This window comes from Salvia hispanica, chromosome 2 (genome assembly GCF_023119035.1).
Source record: "Salvia hispanica cultivar TCC Black 2014 chromosome 2, UniMelb_Shisp_WGS_1.0, whole genome shotgun sequence".
NCBI classification, from domain to species: domain Eukaryota; kingdom Viridiplantae; phylum Streptophyta; class Magnoliopsida; order Lamiales; family Lamiaceae; genus Salvia; species Salvia hispanica.
In genome coordinates this window covers 28,796,272-28,813,145 of record NC_062966.1, presented here as the reverse complement: position 1 = coordinate 28,813,145, position 16,874 = coordinate 28,796,272, and the positions used below count along the sequence as shown (strand labels likewise).

Below are 16,874 nucleotides of genomic sequence, written 5' to 3'. Positions count from 1 at the left end.
AATGCAAAATTAAATTCCATAATATCAAAACAGGGGATTTTTCTAGGACACCGAACGCTGGGTTATTTGTTTATTAAATGTGGGCCACCCAGCCACATTTCTCACCAAGTTTCATTTCTAGACAAAAGAAATCAAAGAAGGTGAACACGCAAGTATAATAAGTTAATGGAGCATGAAGTCAACTTAAAAAATGAACAAAAGCAAATGAAACTTTAAATCGTCAATAGAGTGAAATGTCACGTGCACATGTTATTTTGTAGATGGAGCAAATATATTTCATGTGTGCCACTTATCTCATTTACCACAATGAAATTACACCTGTATCATTAGCATATATGGAAGAATATAGAAATGATTCATAAAAAAGAGATATAACATAAGAATATGAAAATGAGTGTGAACATAACAAAATTGCCTTTACAGTTAAAAATATTGGCATAGATAGAAACGAACATCACGAAGCAAGGTGCTTCAATATACTGGAAAAGCATTTCTTATTTTTTTCAAGTCATTAACAACATCTGCCATCGACATGCGATCTCTTGGAAGCTCCTTCGAGCATCTCACTCCAATCCTTAGAATTGAAACAATGCAATCCCAATATTTTTCATCCACATGAAGTTCTTGATGAAGAAATGGATCCACTACTTCCATAACATGGTCTGTTAAGGCCGTGCTAACGAAGCCTTGAAGATTTAGACACCCTTCGAATGCATCACTTGTTGGTCTTTTGTTTGTGAACATCTCAAGCACAAGAACTCCGTAACTGTATACATCCCCTTGAGTTGATGCAACGTAGCTCATTCCATACTCTGAGCCAAATGCATACATTGAAAGAATTAGCTATATACAGTTAAAAAAAAAACAAATTTGTCAATTGAAAAGGTTTGAATTAACCTGGAGCAATGTAGCCTATGGTACCCTTGATTGCTAATGAACTGCTTCCTTCCATGGATGTCAAGTTTTGTGAGATACTTGACACAATTTTGGCTAATCCAAAATCACCAACTTTGGTGACCATGTCTTTATCCAAGAGAATGTTACTCGGCTTCAAATCTCCATGAATAACTATGGAGTCAGTACCACAATGCAAGTACTCAACTGCACATGCAATATCAATTGCAATATTCAGTCTCTGAATAGCACTAAGAGCTCCCCTGCCTTCATTCTCTGGATGCAGCCAATTATCAAGATTTCCGTTGGCCATAAATTCATACACCAATGCCTTAAAATCATTCCCTTGAAAATCAGTGCTGTCACATACACTCACAATCTTAAGCAAGTTTCTGTGTCGTATGCCTCTCAATGCATTGCATTCTGATGCCAAACTCTTACAAGCATCTCTTACACTAGGATCAAGCACCTTCACCGCTAAATCTGTCCGCCCATCATCAGCATTGATAGTTCCTTTGTATACAAATCCAAATCTCCCTATACCAAGTAGGTTTGTCTCCGAGAATCCTTCGGTTGCACTAATGAGGTCTGCATAAGATAGCCTCAAAAAGTCTGGCCCTTGTGATTTTTAGAAGTATACTTGATGAGGATGGTTTGTAGAAGGGAGAACTAATGGTTAGTAGAAATATATTTAAATGAGGGAGTCTTTCTTGTTTTAGCAGAATATGGTTCTCTTATTTCACTATTAGAAACTACACGTTACATACATATTTATAGTTGATAATGGATAAGGTAATCCTTATCTCATCATCACTAATATCATGTTTATCTATAATTCTATTCTTATCCTTATCTATAATTCCATCCTTATCTCTAATTTAGTCTACATAATTCTAGATTTATACATATATGGCAAAAATGTAAGAAATATCTATTTCTAGAATTATGTAGAATGAGGACCAATTTTCAATAACCATTCTTGTTGGATTTTTGTGAGGATGGACAAGTAGGAAGGTATAGAGTTGCAATACCTCCACACAAGCCTTGGTTTCCTTCAAGTGAAATTGCACTTTCATTCTGGAAAACTCCAAGAGTTGGGACTTCACCTTGCAACTCATTGAAAGAAATGTTGAGATACAACAGGCGAAATTCGACAAGAAATCGTGGAATCATCCCTGAGAGATTGTTCTGGGAAATATCCAAATATTGTAAACCTTTCAGAGCATTAAGACCGTCAGGTATCTCACCCTGAAGAGAATTTCTCATCAAATAAAGCCTGCTAAGTGTCACACAACAGCCCAAAGAAGTTGGAATGGTTCCAGATAATCTATTGTTGGAAAAGTCCATGATCCCAAGATTTCTCAAAGCCCCAACTTCTGATGGAATAGTACCCGTCAAGACGTTGCTAGATAGGTAAGTGCAATGGCAATGGATGAAAGCTTAATGAGTTCGGGAGGTATTGAGCCACTGAGATTGTTATCAGAAAGATCTAATTCTAACAAGTTGGTACAGTTGCCTAGACTTTGAGGTATACTCCCTGAAAGATTGTTATGTCCCAAGTAGAGATTGATCAACAAAGTCAAGTTGCCTAATGAAAATGGAATCTCATTTGTCAGTCTATTTCCAGAGAGACTGATTAGTTGCAAGTTATGAAGTTTTCCAATGGAGGAAGGAATTGGACCTTGCAGATTATTGGTATCAGCTAATAAAGTAGTGAGACCAACAAGGTTTCCTATACTATATGGAATGCTTCTAACAGATTATCTCTGAGACTTAAGAACGACAAGTGATTAGAAAGATTGCCAATGGAATCTGGCAACGAACCAGTGAAATGGTTTTGAAACAACGACAAACTTTTAAGGTTGGTGCAGTTTGTCAGAGATGATAAAATATTACCTATATCTCCATTTAAACGGTTATATCCAACTGAAAGATATTGAAGAGCTGAAAACCTAGTTAAATGTATCATATTTCCAGTGAAACTGTTATCAGTTACTTGTATGCGTTCAATTAGGGAAGAGTTAGATAGCGAAGCTGGAAGCGCTCCACTGAAATTATTAGAATTCAAATAAAGGCGCCTCAACTTGGGAAGTGTAGCAACAGGTATGTTTCCATGGAGTCGATTGAAATCCAATGCGAAAATCTCAACACTCGAAAGATTGTAGAAGCCTAATGGAATAGAACCAGTTAGATCATTGGAACTCATTACTAGCATCCGTAATCTACTAAGCTTAGTTAGTGACTCCGGAATCTCTCCCTTGAAGCCGCATTTCATTAATGACAGTAGGGATAGATCTGTAAGGTTTCCTAGGAATGGTGAGATAGTCCCCAAAAGCATGTTATCTGACAAGCCTAAAGCTCGGAGGTTGGCAAGAGAAGCTATCTCAGGGATTATGCCTCCGGTGAGCTCATTGTCAATCAAATTCAGGTAATTAATTAAGATTTTTGTATTGTGAAAGATTTGTTGGAATCCCACCTCCAAAAGAATTGTTACTAAACTAGATTTTTCCAAGCCTTCTGAGGCGGCCAATCTCCTGAGGGATTGGGCCGCTGAAGGTGTTGTTTTGCAAGTCGATGATTCTGAGGAAAGAGAGGTTACCTATGTGAGGCGAGAGCGATCCCACAAGGCCTTTAGACTCTATAGAAATGGAGACGACTCTGCTTGGATGTCTTTTGCTGCAGGAGACGCCATTCCATCTGCAGAAATGTGTTGTTTCGTTCCATGAGCTCAAAGCATGTAGTGGATCGTCGTGTATGGAATTCTTGAAAGCCAAAAGAGCTTCTAGATCAGTATGGTTGTTGCAATGTGAAGAAGGAATGGTGGTGAGGAGGGTGAAGAGCAATAGAGTGATAGCAACGAAGGGAGTAAAGATGAAAAGTTTTGCCATGTTTTTTTTTTGGTGTTTAAAGTGGTAGAATAATTTTGGTAGCTAGGTTTAATATGGAACATCTACGTACTCAATTTTTCAAAACCAAAAATTGGGTCACAGTTGTAGGCTTTCACAAAACTTTCAACATAAGGAAGTGTGGTTCTTACTACTAGACTTTCCTCAGAGCGTCATGGGCTCTTTCTCTTTTTTTACTACTCCCTCCCCCTCGTCCACGAAACATAGTCCCATTTTACCATTTTGGGATATTCATAAAAAATAGTCTCATTTGTAAATATGAATTTTTTTTTTCTTATACTTTATCTATTTTTTTCTCCTGCTTTCTTACTTTATTAATTTTTTATTAAAACTTGTGCCGTCCATAAATAAAATTATTTTTATCGGCGGATGGAGTATTAAGAATGCTTTTAATATTAAAAAAGACAACGATAACAAATTAGACATAAAATTACCGTCCAAAAAAGAATCTTTTACATTTATCCAAAAAAAACTTTTTGGTCTTACATACCTCCGCTAACAAAAAATGGATTAGTTTTTATCATTTTAGAAAGTTTACCAAAATTAAATCAATTCTAAAAATTAAAATTTTATAAACAACTAATACTACTAATAATATAAACTTCATAATGCACTAACAATACTTTCACTACTTTTTTTCTTTATCCTTTTATTCAATCAATAAACATATTAAAACATGTTTTTAACAACTTTGTTTATGGACGGAGGAAGTATTATATTTGTTAGCTTCTTGTCCTAAACCATTTGTTTTGGTCTATATTCGTAAACCTGTGTTTTGAATTCTAAAATTAGTTTCGTACATTTGTAAAAAAAACCATTTAAAGTCTAGGTAGCTCGAACCGATAACGATATATAAATTACTTGTGTTTATCCACTTTATGACTCAAGATTATAATGTACTTGTTTTAGTCTTAATATCACCAATTTTATCAATACTTCCAGTCTACCACTATCCCATTATCGTCGCCATTATAATAATCTACTCAATTTTCCAAAACCATAAGTTGCGTTCATACTTGAAGGAACTTGATGGAAAATAGCTTAATTTTCTTCTAAGTGTGGTCTACTTCGGACTTGGTCATTCCATCTTTAATTTATTCTTTCTGGCCTCTTCAACATAATCAATGATAAGACTATACTTTCCATTAAGTTGGGTTGTTGCAACTTTTTAGGTTCATATGCACTTGCTTAAGGAAATGTTTATTTTTTGAGTGATAAGATCAATATGTAATTTACTTGACTATATCCATTTTATGACTCTATAGAGTACAGTATAGTTGTTCAACTCTTAATATCAGTATTTTGAATTCATGTTTCTCCTACCATCAGCTCCACCTCCCAGATATATGATGACTGCGATTGTTGTTCAGATGGTAGTGGGATTTTGGTACTCTTTTTGCCCTTGGTAAGTTTCCCATGTTTTATTCTCTAGGGGTTTTAACTAGGCCCGCCAACACTCTCAAGATGGTGCTCTCTTTTGTATGCTTTGATTTTGTTGATCTTTTGTATCTTGTATGGGCTTGTCATATTATTTTAGTATGCTTAGTCTCCTTGTTGTATAGCTATTGATGTTTTCCTCGGGTATGCCTTATAACCACTATATAGGTCCAATACTAACTCCAAAGTTGACTAAACTTATAGAAATTAGTGTAATTTCACTATAGTACTGTCAAATTGATTAAGTTAAGGGACAAAGTGGATTTTACTAATGTAAGAAACAATACCTTCCAACTCCACCCCATTAATTATTCTATTATCTTCTTCATTATCATTTCGACCACTTCTCCAGACTCCAACAAGGCTGAGAACGTGCAAAACGTTACATATGTAAATTAGATAAGTGGACCAAGTGTATCATAAATTAGGTTTTCCCGTAGTATTTATTCCTCCAAAAGACCATCACAATGTAGATAAAAATAACTGGAACTATAAAAATACATACAGATAAGCCTTAGATCTATCGGATTAAAGCACCAGCGATTGAAGAGATTAATTCGACGTAAATTGAAGAGCTCAACCCTAGTTTAGGTGTTAGGTTTCAAGAACATGAATGAGATAAGATTATTCGCCATATTTCTCAATGACTTTTGTCTATGGAATTCTAGCATTTATAAAATTCGCAACTCTAGACGGTTCGACTTTCCTAGTTCTATAACAAAAAAATCCGAGGATAAAATAATAAAGTAATCAAATCTAAGACTCAGAGATATCCTGCGTGTAATGCAAGATATCGACAGATTAAGTACAATGTTTTTTAAGGAAATAAAATAATATTCTCTTCATTCCACAAAAAATTTCACAGTTATGACATGAGATTTTAGAAAGTTTTGTATCGTGAGTTAAGTGGAAAGAGAAAATATAATTTTTATACTAATGTGAGAGATAAATTTTTCCAAAAATACAAATGTGATATCATTATTGGAAAAATCAAAAAAGAAAGTGAAACTTCTTTTATAGGACGTAGAGAGTACAAAAGATATGCATAAATCTTTTAACTACTTGAAGTTGCCGTCCGAGTAACGGGCGGCTTCTTTCTATCTATTGGCAACATTTTCAGTCGGATGCATCAGTATAGTACAATTGAGCTCCTTTGGATTAATAGGAAACAGTTATATGACAACTGAGGGAACATAAAAGCAATTATAGATTAATTTTCAACAGTATCCACTCCTTTGATTTTGATGGAGTTAGCTCTCCACTGGCAGTAATAACATGATCAGTTGTTTGTGACTTACATCTTCCAAGGATTATATCGTTTTTCACACAGTGTAGGGCCAAATCTAAATTCTTTAAAATCCTTAGGAACATAATTGCATTTTCAAAATTTTGTTGGACCTACTTGTAAATTCGATTGCGTTAAGGAATCAAATCGTAATTTCCCATTTTCCAAATCGTATTTGAAGAATCATTTGGAATATGTTTGAAGTTACCCTCACGATAGAGTTTTTTTTTTCCTTCTCTGCTGCTTCGATTTACGCATTCTTGTTCTACCGGACAACAACCGTGTCCGTGCGGCCTCTCGGTGGATCTGCGGAGGCGCCGCCGATTGTTGTGGTATGTGTTTTGGAATTGTTGAAGTGATCTAAAAATGGCAAGAGTAGGTTGTGCTATGATAGAGAAATAGAGAAGTGGTTCAATGCTGAGCTGGCACTGAGGTGGCAAGATGAGCTGGAGCTGAGCTGTAGTCGACCGTTGGAGTTCAGAGTTAGTTACAGTTATTTTCAGATTCGATTGCTAGCCCTTAGCTATTCTCACCTTATTTATACTACTACATAGCAAAGTTCAAGTAATCGAAGCTGAAAATATCTGTAACTAACTAACTTTGAACTCCAACAGTCCACTACAGCTCAGCTCCAGTTCATCTTGCAAGTTCAGCATTGAACCACTTCTCTATCATTGCATGACCTACTCTTGGCATTCTTATAGCTCACTTCAACAGGAATCTTCTTTTCCGGGTTTGACTGAGTTTTTTTCTTTTCTTTGAAACTCTCTGCTTCAGTTTTGTATCACAGTGAATACCATGTTGAATTTACGTTTTGTTTTTTGATCTGTATTTAATGTGCCACTTATCTCATTTACCTCAATGAATTCACACTTGTAAACTAATCCAATCTTGAAGAATATAAAAATGAGACATAACATGAGAATAAATTGAGAGTTAACAGAACTGCCTTTACAACAAACAAGGAGCAGCTGCCCATCAATCACAATTGAAAATATTGCCTATATATATAAACTAACATCATTTTGAACGTTGGTAAGAAGCAACATTTCTACCATTTCTATAAACTGGAAACACTTTTTTAATCTTTTTCAAGTCATTCACAACCTCTACCATCGACATGCGATCTCTTGGAAGCTGCTTCGAGCATCTCACTCCAATCCTCAGAACTGAAACAATGCAATCCCAATACTTTTCATCCACATTAAGTTCTTGATGCAGAACTGGATCCACTACTTCTGTCACACGATCGGTTAAGGCTGTGCTGACGAAGTCTTGGAGATTTAGGCAGCCTTCAAATGCATCACTTGTTGGTCTTCTGTTTGTGAACATCTCAAGCACTAGAATTCCGTAACTGTATACATCCCCTTTAGTTGATGCAACGTAGTTCATGCCATACTCTGAACAAAATACATGAATAGAAGGCGGACTTAGCTATATGCATATAAAAACAAGATAATAGCCATCACCAAATTCCACCAAATTAACAATAAATCCAACTATTCATCATTCTTGACACCTCATTTTCTTGATGGATCTAATGAATCAAGTCTTTGAGCAAAATCTCAACTCCCCCAAAATGCCCAGCAGCCCCAAAACACTCAAAGCATCACCTAATGACAAAAAACAGCAAAAACAAGAGAACCCACTTCAGTTTTAACATCAATAGACATAACTGAAACAAGAAAATAGCAAAAAATCAAATCTTGGAAGTGGGAAAGGAGATAGACAGAGTTACCTGAAAGATTTCGTAGACTCTTTGTTAGGGATCGACCAGCCGAAGGCTAAGGTTGAACAACCGAAGTCTACACAATTTGTGAGGTGATCAACCCTCATTAAACAAATCAGTTACAAGAAAGAACAAGATCTAAGCAACTACTTGATTAGATCTTCCTGAAACATCAATAAACGGTTAGTAACTTTAAGGAAACAATCAAAGCCTAAAAGATAGACAAAGAAAAGAGTAGAGCGAAAGAGGATCTTGAAAAACAGTAGGCTCAAGTTGCACCACGTACAACCGCACAGGTCTATTATCACCGAGCCCACAAATCTCCAAATCTCAGCTTGATTTGCCACAAGAGTGAAGAAGCAACAGGCAGACCACAATCCATCAATGATGTATCTCAGAACCCTAGATCCAGTAGCCTTGCAATCGAACCAACACAAGACTACACACCACACTCTCTTGGTTTCTCCTTGCACACCCTTAGCCGCCAGGAACCTCTCAAGGTCAAGAATCACAGACCAGAAACCAGAGGTTTCCAACACACCACTCACACACTCACTAGTGTTCAAACACTCAGGGAAAAACCCTAGAAATGCAGAGCACAGCTAATTCGAGAGAAGGGAGAGAAACCGAATGAATGAGAGAGATCTAGGGTTAGGAGGTTAAAGGCTTCACTTAAACACCACCTGGGCCAAACGCATACATAATTGGGCCACTGGATATTGGGCCCGGTTACTAAACATTGGCAATTGGGCTTTTAGAGATAAGGGCCATATAACATCACAATCTCCACCTTGGGTCTTTTCAAAAGCTGAGAGGGGTTGACACTGTGCCATTCATCATTGCCTATAAAGACTTACTGATTTTGAAAAACTTTAGTAAGTCACCACTTCCAAAGGGAAGAAAACATTTACAGTTTATAAACAAAGTAAAAACAATTGCATAAACAGTAAAGAATCTTCACAAGGAAGTATACCTGACCATTTACCTATCCTGAGTCAATATGGAGCTTTCTTATACATGTCAGCATCTTTTCAACTGATAAGCACTTGGTTCCCATGTCTGCTGGATTGTGGTCAGTATGAATTTTCTCCAACAGCACCTCATCTTTCTCCACAATATCCCTGATGAAGTGGAACCTCACATCAATGTGCTTTGTCCTGTCATGGAAGACAGGATTCTTGCACACTTGAATTGCAGACTGACTATCTGAGTATACAACAACAGGACTCTTGAGGAATTTAAGTTCCCCAGCAACCCCCTTTAACCAGAGAGCCTCCTTCATTGCCTCTGTGATGGCAATGTACTCAGATTCAGTTGTGGACAGTGCCACAATATGCTGGAGTTGTGACTTCCAGCTTATACAGGATCCACCCAGAGTAAACACATAAGAGGTGGTTGATTTCCTCTTATCCCTGTCATTAGCATAGTTTGAATCTACAAAACCACACAAGTCAGTAGAATCTGTACACTTAGAATAATGAAGACCATAATGTGAAGTATGTTTCAAATATCTAAGTAACCACTTAAGTGCTTCCCAATGAGGTTGTCCTGGATTGGACATATACCTTGATAGGCAAGACACTGAGTATGCTATGTCAGGCCTTGTACTCACCATGAGATACATGACTGACCCAATTGCATTTGAGTATGGGATACTTTTCATTTTCTGAGCTTCTTCTTCAGTTTTAGGACATTGATCCTTACTGAGGGTGAAATGGGCAGCCAAAGGGACTGTGGAAGGTTTAGCATTTACCATATTGAACTTGGACATAATCTTCTTTACATAGGACTTTTGGTGTAGAGTCAGCTCATGCTTTTTCCTATCTCTGACAATGTCAATGCCCAATATCCTTTGAGCATTGCCTAAATCCTTCATGTCAAAGTTAGTATAGAGCATATCTTGAACATATTTAACATCTTTGGAATTAGGACCCATTATCAACATGTCATCAACATATAAAAGGAGAAAGACAGGCACAGAATTCAGATTTTTGAAATACAAACAATGATCAAAAGCACTTCTGGAAAAGCCAAGAGATTGCATACACTGATCAAATTTGATATTCCATCTCCTAGGAGACTGTTTCAAGCCATAGAGAGCCTTCTTTAATAAACATACATGATTAGGAAATTTGGAATTGACAAACCCCTCAGGCTGTCACATATAAATGGGCTTATCAAGTTCCCCATGTAAAAAAGCAGTTTTCACATCCATTTGCTTAAGCTCCCAGTTAAAATAAGCACATAGAGCAAGCATCATGCGAATTGTAGTAAATTTTACCACTGGGGAGAAGATTTCAGTATAATCTACCCCCTCTTGTTGAGTGTAGCCCTTGGCCACAAGCCTTGCCTTATATCTCACACCATCAACTTCTTGCTTTAGCTTGTAGAGCCACCTGCACTCAACAACAGAACAATTTTCAGGTTCAGGGACTAAAATCCAAGTCTTATTTAATATCAGAGAGTTCATTTCATCCTCCATGGCTATCAGCCATTTTGGATAAAACATGGACTTTAGGGCCTGCTTGTAGGATTGGGGTTCATCCCCATCTGATTCATAGACATTGAAAGCTAGTGCCAGTAAGTTGTTCATCTCACCAAACCTCTTTGGTCTGTATTTGTCCTTCTTACCCTATCACTTGCTAACACATAATCCCTGAGATCATTGTTAGTGGGAGGAACATCCCTTGCAGAAGCATTCTCAGGGGGATCATCAATGATAGGATCATTATCAACAACATTAGTAGGGACATCAATATGCACATTTTCAGGCACATTATCAGGCACATTATCAACACCAGAATCAGCATCAAACATATTAGGGACAGAGTCAAAGATAATAGGACCCTCCACCTCACTTGAGGCACCCTCCACCTTACTGTAGGCATCATCTGACCTGGGTTTTAAAGTTTTTGAAAGACAAGGGAAAGTCAGACTCATTAAAAACAACATCCCTACTGATGGTTACTTTAAAACCAGGTTCAACCCTCAACCAAATTCTATAACCTTTCACACCTTCAGGGTAGCCTCAGACAACACCTTTCCTAGACCTAGGTTCTAATTTATCAGTCTTTTGGTGTATGAAGGCACTACAGCCAAAAACTCTAAGGTGTGAAAGACTCACAGTTTTCCAGCAAAACCAGATTCAGGGCATTTTCCCTTCAAAGGAACAGAAGGGGATCTATTTATCAAATAAGCAGCAGTATGTAAAGCTTCACCCTAAAATTTTTTTGACAGACCACTCAAAGAAAGAAGACACCTAACCCTCTCTAACAGAGTCCTGTTCATCCTCTCTGCAACACCATTTTGCTGTGGTGTATAGGGGACAGTCTTATGTCTCCTAATTCCTGAAGTCACACAAAGATCATTGTTGAGAGTTGCAGAACTCCAAGCCATTATCAGTCCTAAGGGTTTTAATCTTTTTTCCTGTTTGGTTCTCTACAAAGCATATCCAATTTTTAAACTTTTCAAACACATCAGACTTATGCTTTAAAAGGAAAACCCAGACTTTTCTTGAAAAGTCATCAACCACAGATAGGAAATAAGAGCACCCCCCATGTGAAGTAACAGATGAAGGCCCCCACACATCAGCATGCAGGTATTCAAGCACATCTTTACTAACAGATACAGGCATAGAGGTGTGAAAAGAAACTCTGTGCTGCTTTCCCAACACACATGTATCACAAAAGGGAAGAGGCATGCTAACATCTTTATCACATAGATATCCACTTTAATGCAAAATGTGCATGCCTTTTTCACTCATATGTCCTAATCTATTATGCCACAGAATAGTGTTATTCTCCTTAACAACATGGGCAACAGAAACATCACATAAGGGCTTAGCAGTGCAAACATACAGGTTGTATTTTCTATCAGCCTTAAACAAACACAAAGAACCCTTAAAGATTTTCATGACACCATTACCCCATTTGCCTTCCAAACCTTCTGCCTCAAGAGAGGCATAGAATAGAAGATTGTAGCACAAGTTGGGCACATATTTCACATTCTTGAGTGTATAAACTGTTCCAGAGTTGAACTTGAGGCACACTTGACCTATGCCTTCAATCCTGCACTTCTTATTGTCATCCATAGAGACAAAACTATTAGTAACAGGTGTAAATTCAGTAAATAACTCTTTGAAAGGTGAAATATGATAAGTGCAGCCAGAGTCCACTAGCCACTCATTCTTACTGAACTCATTCAGCAAGGATGCATTAACTGACATAATGTCATAATGCATAAAACAGGTACCATTATCATCATCAGCTTTTGCCAGATTAGCAATCATCTCAGTATTGTCATTGGTATTGTCACCATTTTTCTTATTCTTCTTCAAGGGGCATTCTCTACTGTAGTGACCAAGCTCATTACAATTGTAACACCTCCTGGACTTCTTGAAGTCCTGAGATGAAGAAGATCTGGACTTACTCCTGTGATTCTTTTTGTACCCTTTCTCATTGGACTTCTTGTCCTTCTGCTTGGTAGTGGATCTTCCCCTAACCCGCAGAGCCTTATCAAGAGCAGCTTTGGAGTCAGATTTTTCTTTCAATTCCAGTTCCTTAGACTTCAAGGAACTAATAATCAAGTCCAGGGAGGCTGTGTCCCTCCCATACTTAATTGCAGCCTTGACATCACTATAAGAATCTGGTATTGAGTTCATGAGAGCAATATTAGTATACTCATCAATTGTTTTGTCTCCGAATCTCTTGATATCCTGCACAAGCTTAGAAAAAGTGTCAATATTGTCATCAATATCCTTGGATAAATCCAATTTGAATTTAAACAACTTTTCAAGCAAGTACATGTGGTTAGACATAGAAGTCTCAGTATATAACTCATCAAGTTTATCCCACATATCCTTGGCATTATCTATAACACCAACTTTCCTAATAACAGAGTCACTTAAACTCAAAAGGATAGTAGAGCAGGCAAGTTCATTTATCTCAGCTTTCTTAGCATCATCATCAGAATCAGAAAATTTCCCATCAATGGCCTTAAACACTTTTTGCTGAAGTAAAACACATTTCAGCTTCTGTTTCCAAATACTGAAATCATTCTTTCCATTGAAAGGAATGAGTCCAAAAGGGAGGTTGGCCATTTTTACACAGAAAACACAGAAAAAAAAACACCAACCACCACTCAGTTTTCAAAAGAAACACAGAAAACAAGCAACACAGACAGAAAACAGAAGCTGCAATGAAAGTAACCAAAATAATGCAGGGTCACTAAAAGTAACAAAGTCCAGAGGGAAGTTTAACACCCTAGAACATTCAATCAGTGGATTTCCCAGTTCACAATCGCTTGATTTATCAAGGGCGCAGGGGGTCACACTGAGGAAGTTCTGTGGCAAACAAGTTTTAATAGGCTTCCTACTGAACTATGACACCAACACCTCAGGTTATTCTCACCAAGAAAACACAACAACAAACAACCAGACAGGCCAGAGGGAAATAAAACACAGATACTCACGGAAAAAACAAGAGGATCCAACGAAAACAGAGCTAATAAGGCAATACCAGAGCAAGAGATCTCGCGTAGATCTCTTGTACCCAAAAGAAGTTACCAGAAAACTCACTGAGAAGGCCGGATCCTTGAACGAAGCTAACCACTAGCCTTGGCTGATCCTAACGTGGCTCAGATACCACTGTTAGGGATCGACCAGCCGAAGGCTAAGGTTGAACAACCGAAGTCTACACAATTTGTGAGGTGATCAACCCTCACTAAACAGATCGGTTACAAGAAAGAACAAGATCTAAGCAACTACTTGATTAGATCTTCCTAAAACATCAATAAACGGTTAGTAACTTCAAGGAAACAATCAAAGCCTAAAATATAGACAAAGAAAAGAGTAAAGCGAAAGAGGATCTTGAAAAACAGTAGGCTCAAGTTGCACCACGTACAACCGCACAGGTCTATTATCATCGAGCCCACAAATCCCCAAATCTCAGCTTGATTTGCCACAAGAGGAAGAAGCAACAGGCAGACCACAATCCACCAATGATGTATCTCAGAACCCTAGATCCAGTAGCCTTGCAATCGAACCAACACAAGACTACAAACCACACTCTCTTGGTTTCTCCTCGCACACCCTTAGCCGCCAGGAACCTCTCAAGGTCAAAAATCACAAACCAGAAACCAGAGGTTTCCAACACACCACTCACACACTCACTAGTGTTCAAACACTCAGGAAAAAAAGAGAGAGGAAGGAGTTCTCAAGCCAAGGCACAGAGAAAGCACTCAGGGAAAAATCCTAGAAATGCAGAGCACAGCCGAGAGAGAAGGGAGAGAAACCGAATGAATGAGAGAGATCTAGGGTTAGGAGGTTAAAGGCTTCACTCAAACACCACCTGGGCCAAACACATACATAACTGGGCCACTGGATATTGGGCCCGGTTACTAAACATTGGCAATTGGGCTTTTAGAGATAAGGGCCATACAACATCACACTCTTATTCTTGCAAGAGAAAACTATGAACACACTTCAATTTTTCTTCTATTTTCCGTGGGCTGTTGAAAAATGTGGAGGTTTTCAGCAAATATTGAGACTTGGCATTATTATGAACATATTCTTGTCTCAATTCTTCTAAAAAAAAAACAATTACAAACAAGTGCACAAGCCTTAGACAAACTACACAAACCCTAGGCAAAGGGACAATAGGGATAGAGAGAGATAAACATACCGTGAGGGCAGGGGAGGGTGCTGCGACGGCAGGGAGGAGGGGGCGAGGCAGGGAGGAGTCCAGAACAGGGGAGGAATGGCATGTTCTATGTGCTGTCCGATAAGGATCTCCTCATCCATTTTTCCTACTCCACTCCTCATCCACCTCACAATGCAATAAAATAATCCATCATCACTACTTAAAATTGGTTATAATTGTAATATTATTTTATTGTATTGTAAGAGGTGGGTGAGGAGTGGAGTAGGAAAAGTGAATGAGGAGATCCTTACCGCGTGTTAATGCGTAACACCCATTTGTAGAAATAAAAAAAAAAAAATCGACCCATTTACGGCAACAGTTTTCCAGACCCACCTATTTATAGAATTTTTTCAGGATTGAGTTATGAGATTCAATCTCATGAATCAAGCACAATACATATGTGGGCTAGCTAGCTCTCTATTTGCAGTAATAACATGAGTTGTTTGAAACAAACTTGAAAGTTGTGTTCATACTTGAAAGAACTTGATGGAAATTTGTTTATTTTTCCTCAAGTATAGTCTATTTTGGAATTGGTCAGTCCATCTTTAATTTATTATTTCTGCCCCATTAACATAAATGAAGAGACTGTTCAGGTTCACATGCACCTTAAAAAGGAGAGGTATACTTTTTGATTGATAAGATGGATGTACTATAATTTACTTGACTTCTTCCACTTTATGACTCTAGTGCCAATATTAACAGTATTTCCAGTCTACCACTATCCCATTATCTTAGCCATTATAACTCCAAAGCTGTCTATTCTCGTAGAAATATGAAGAATTTAAGGGACAAGTATGATTGTATTCAGAATTAAAGGACAAATATGAAAGACGTAATATGACTCACTTTCTTTTTTTTATTTGCTCCAACTAAAATGACTCATTATTAAAAATCGAAACACGTTTAAAGTTGGACTCACATTATGGAAAATTTCATCTCTACCCTTCTCATTATTCTATCTCTGTTCTTCATCCTTTTCTCTGCCATTCCTTCTTTATTCTCCAACAAATATAATGATCCACAAGGGTCTATCATGTGCGTGTGTGAAATGCGACACAACATAAAGAAACTACCTTTACAACAAACAAGGAAACAGGGAAACTGCCCAACAATTACAACTGAAAATATTGCCATACATAGAAACGAACATCTTTTTCAGTACTGGTATGAAGCAACATTTCTGCCATTTTTATAAACTGGAAAATGATCAATACAAAAATGCATCTCAATACAAAATCCAAACCAAATCCTGACCATGAGATTTTTCAATCTAATGGTCAATAATTAAAGAAAAACACGATGGGTCATTATAAAGAAGTTTTAGGTCATATTATAAAATTTGGGTTTGAGGTCATGTTAAGATCATTTTATGTCATCCTTCTTATAATGACATAAAAATAAGCTTACGATGACCTAAAAATGACCTCTGTATGCTTGGTTCTGTATTTTTGTATTAAGAATGAGTTTTACATAGATCAAAACTCCTGGAAATGTATCTCTAATCGTTTTCAAGTCATTAACAACTTCTATCATCGACATGCGATCTCTTGGAAGCTGCTTGGAGCATCTCACTCCAATCCTCAAAATTGAAACAATGCAATCGCAATACTTTTCATCCACATTAAGTTCTTGACGAAGAAATGGATCCACTACTTCCAATACACAGCCTGTCAAGGTTGTGCTAACAAAGTCTTGGAGATTTAGGCAGCCTTCAAATGCATCACTTGTTGCTCTTTTGTTTGTGAACATCTCAAGCACGAGAACTCCATAACTGTATACATCCCCTTGAGTTGATGCAACATAGCTCATGCCATACTCTGAACAAAATAACTACATAGATGACGGACTTAGCTATATGCATATAAAAAACTTGTCAGTTAAAAAGTTTAAAGTTTGTAGTAAACCTGGAGCAATGTAGCCTATGG

The 16,874-nt window shown here is 37.4% G+C and overlaps 1 protein-coding gene across 1 annotated transcript; it reads right to left on the bottom strand.

The window, feature by feature from the left end:
* Positions 1 to 352: 352 nt before the first annotated feature.
* LOC125206720 (receptor kinase-like protein Xa21) lies at positions 353 to 3,100 on the bottom strand. Its single transcript, XM_048105959.1, has 5 exons — positions 2,791 to 3,100; positions 2,652 to 2,706; positions 1,926 to 2,299; positions 898 to 1,521; positions 353 to 812 (listed from the first exon to the last, which is right to left on the bottom strand). Exons 1-5 carry the CDS (start codon positions 3,098 to 3,100, stop codon positions 472 to 474), a joined length of 1,704 nt encoding a protein of 567 aa, XP_047961916.1. The 3' UTR covers positions 353 to 471.
* Positions 3,101 to 16,874: the final 13,774 nt, after the last annotated feature.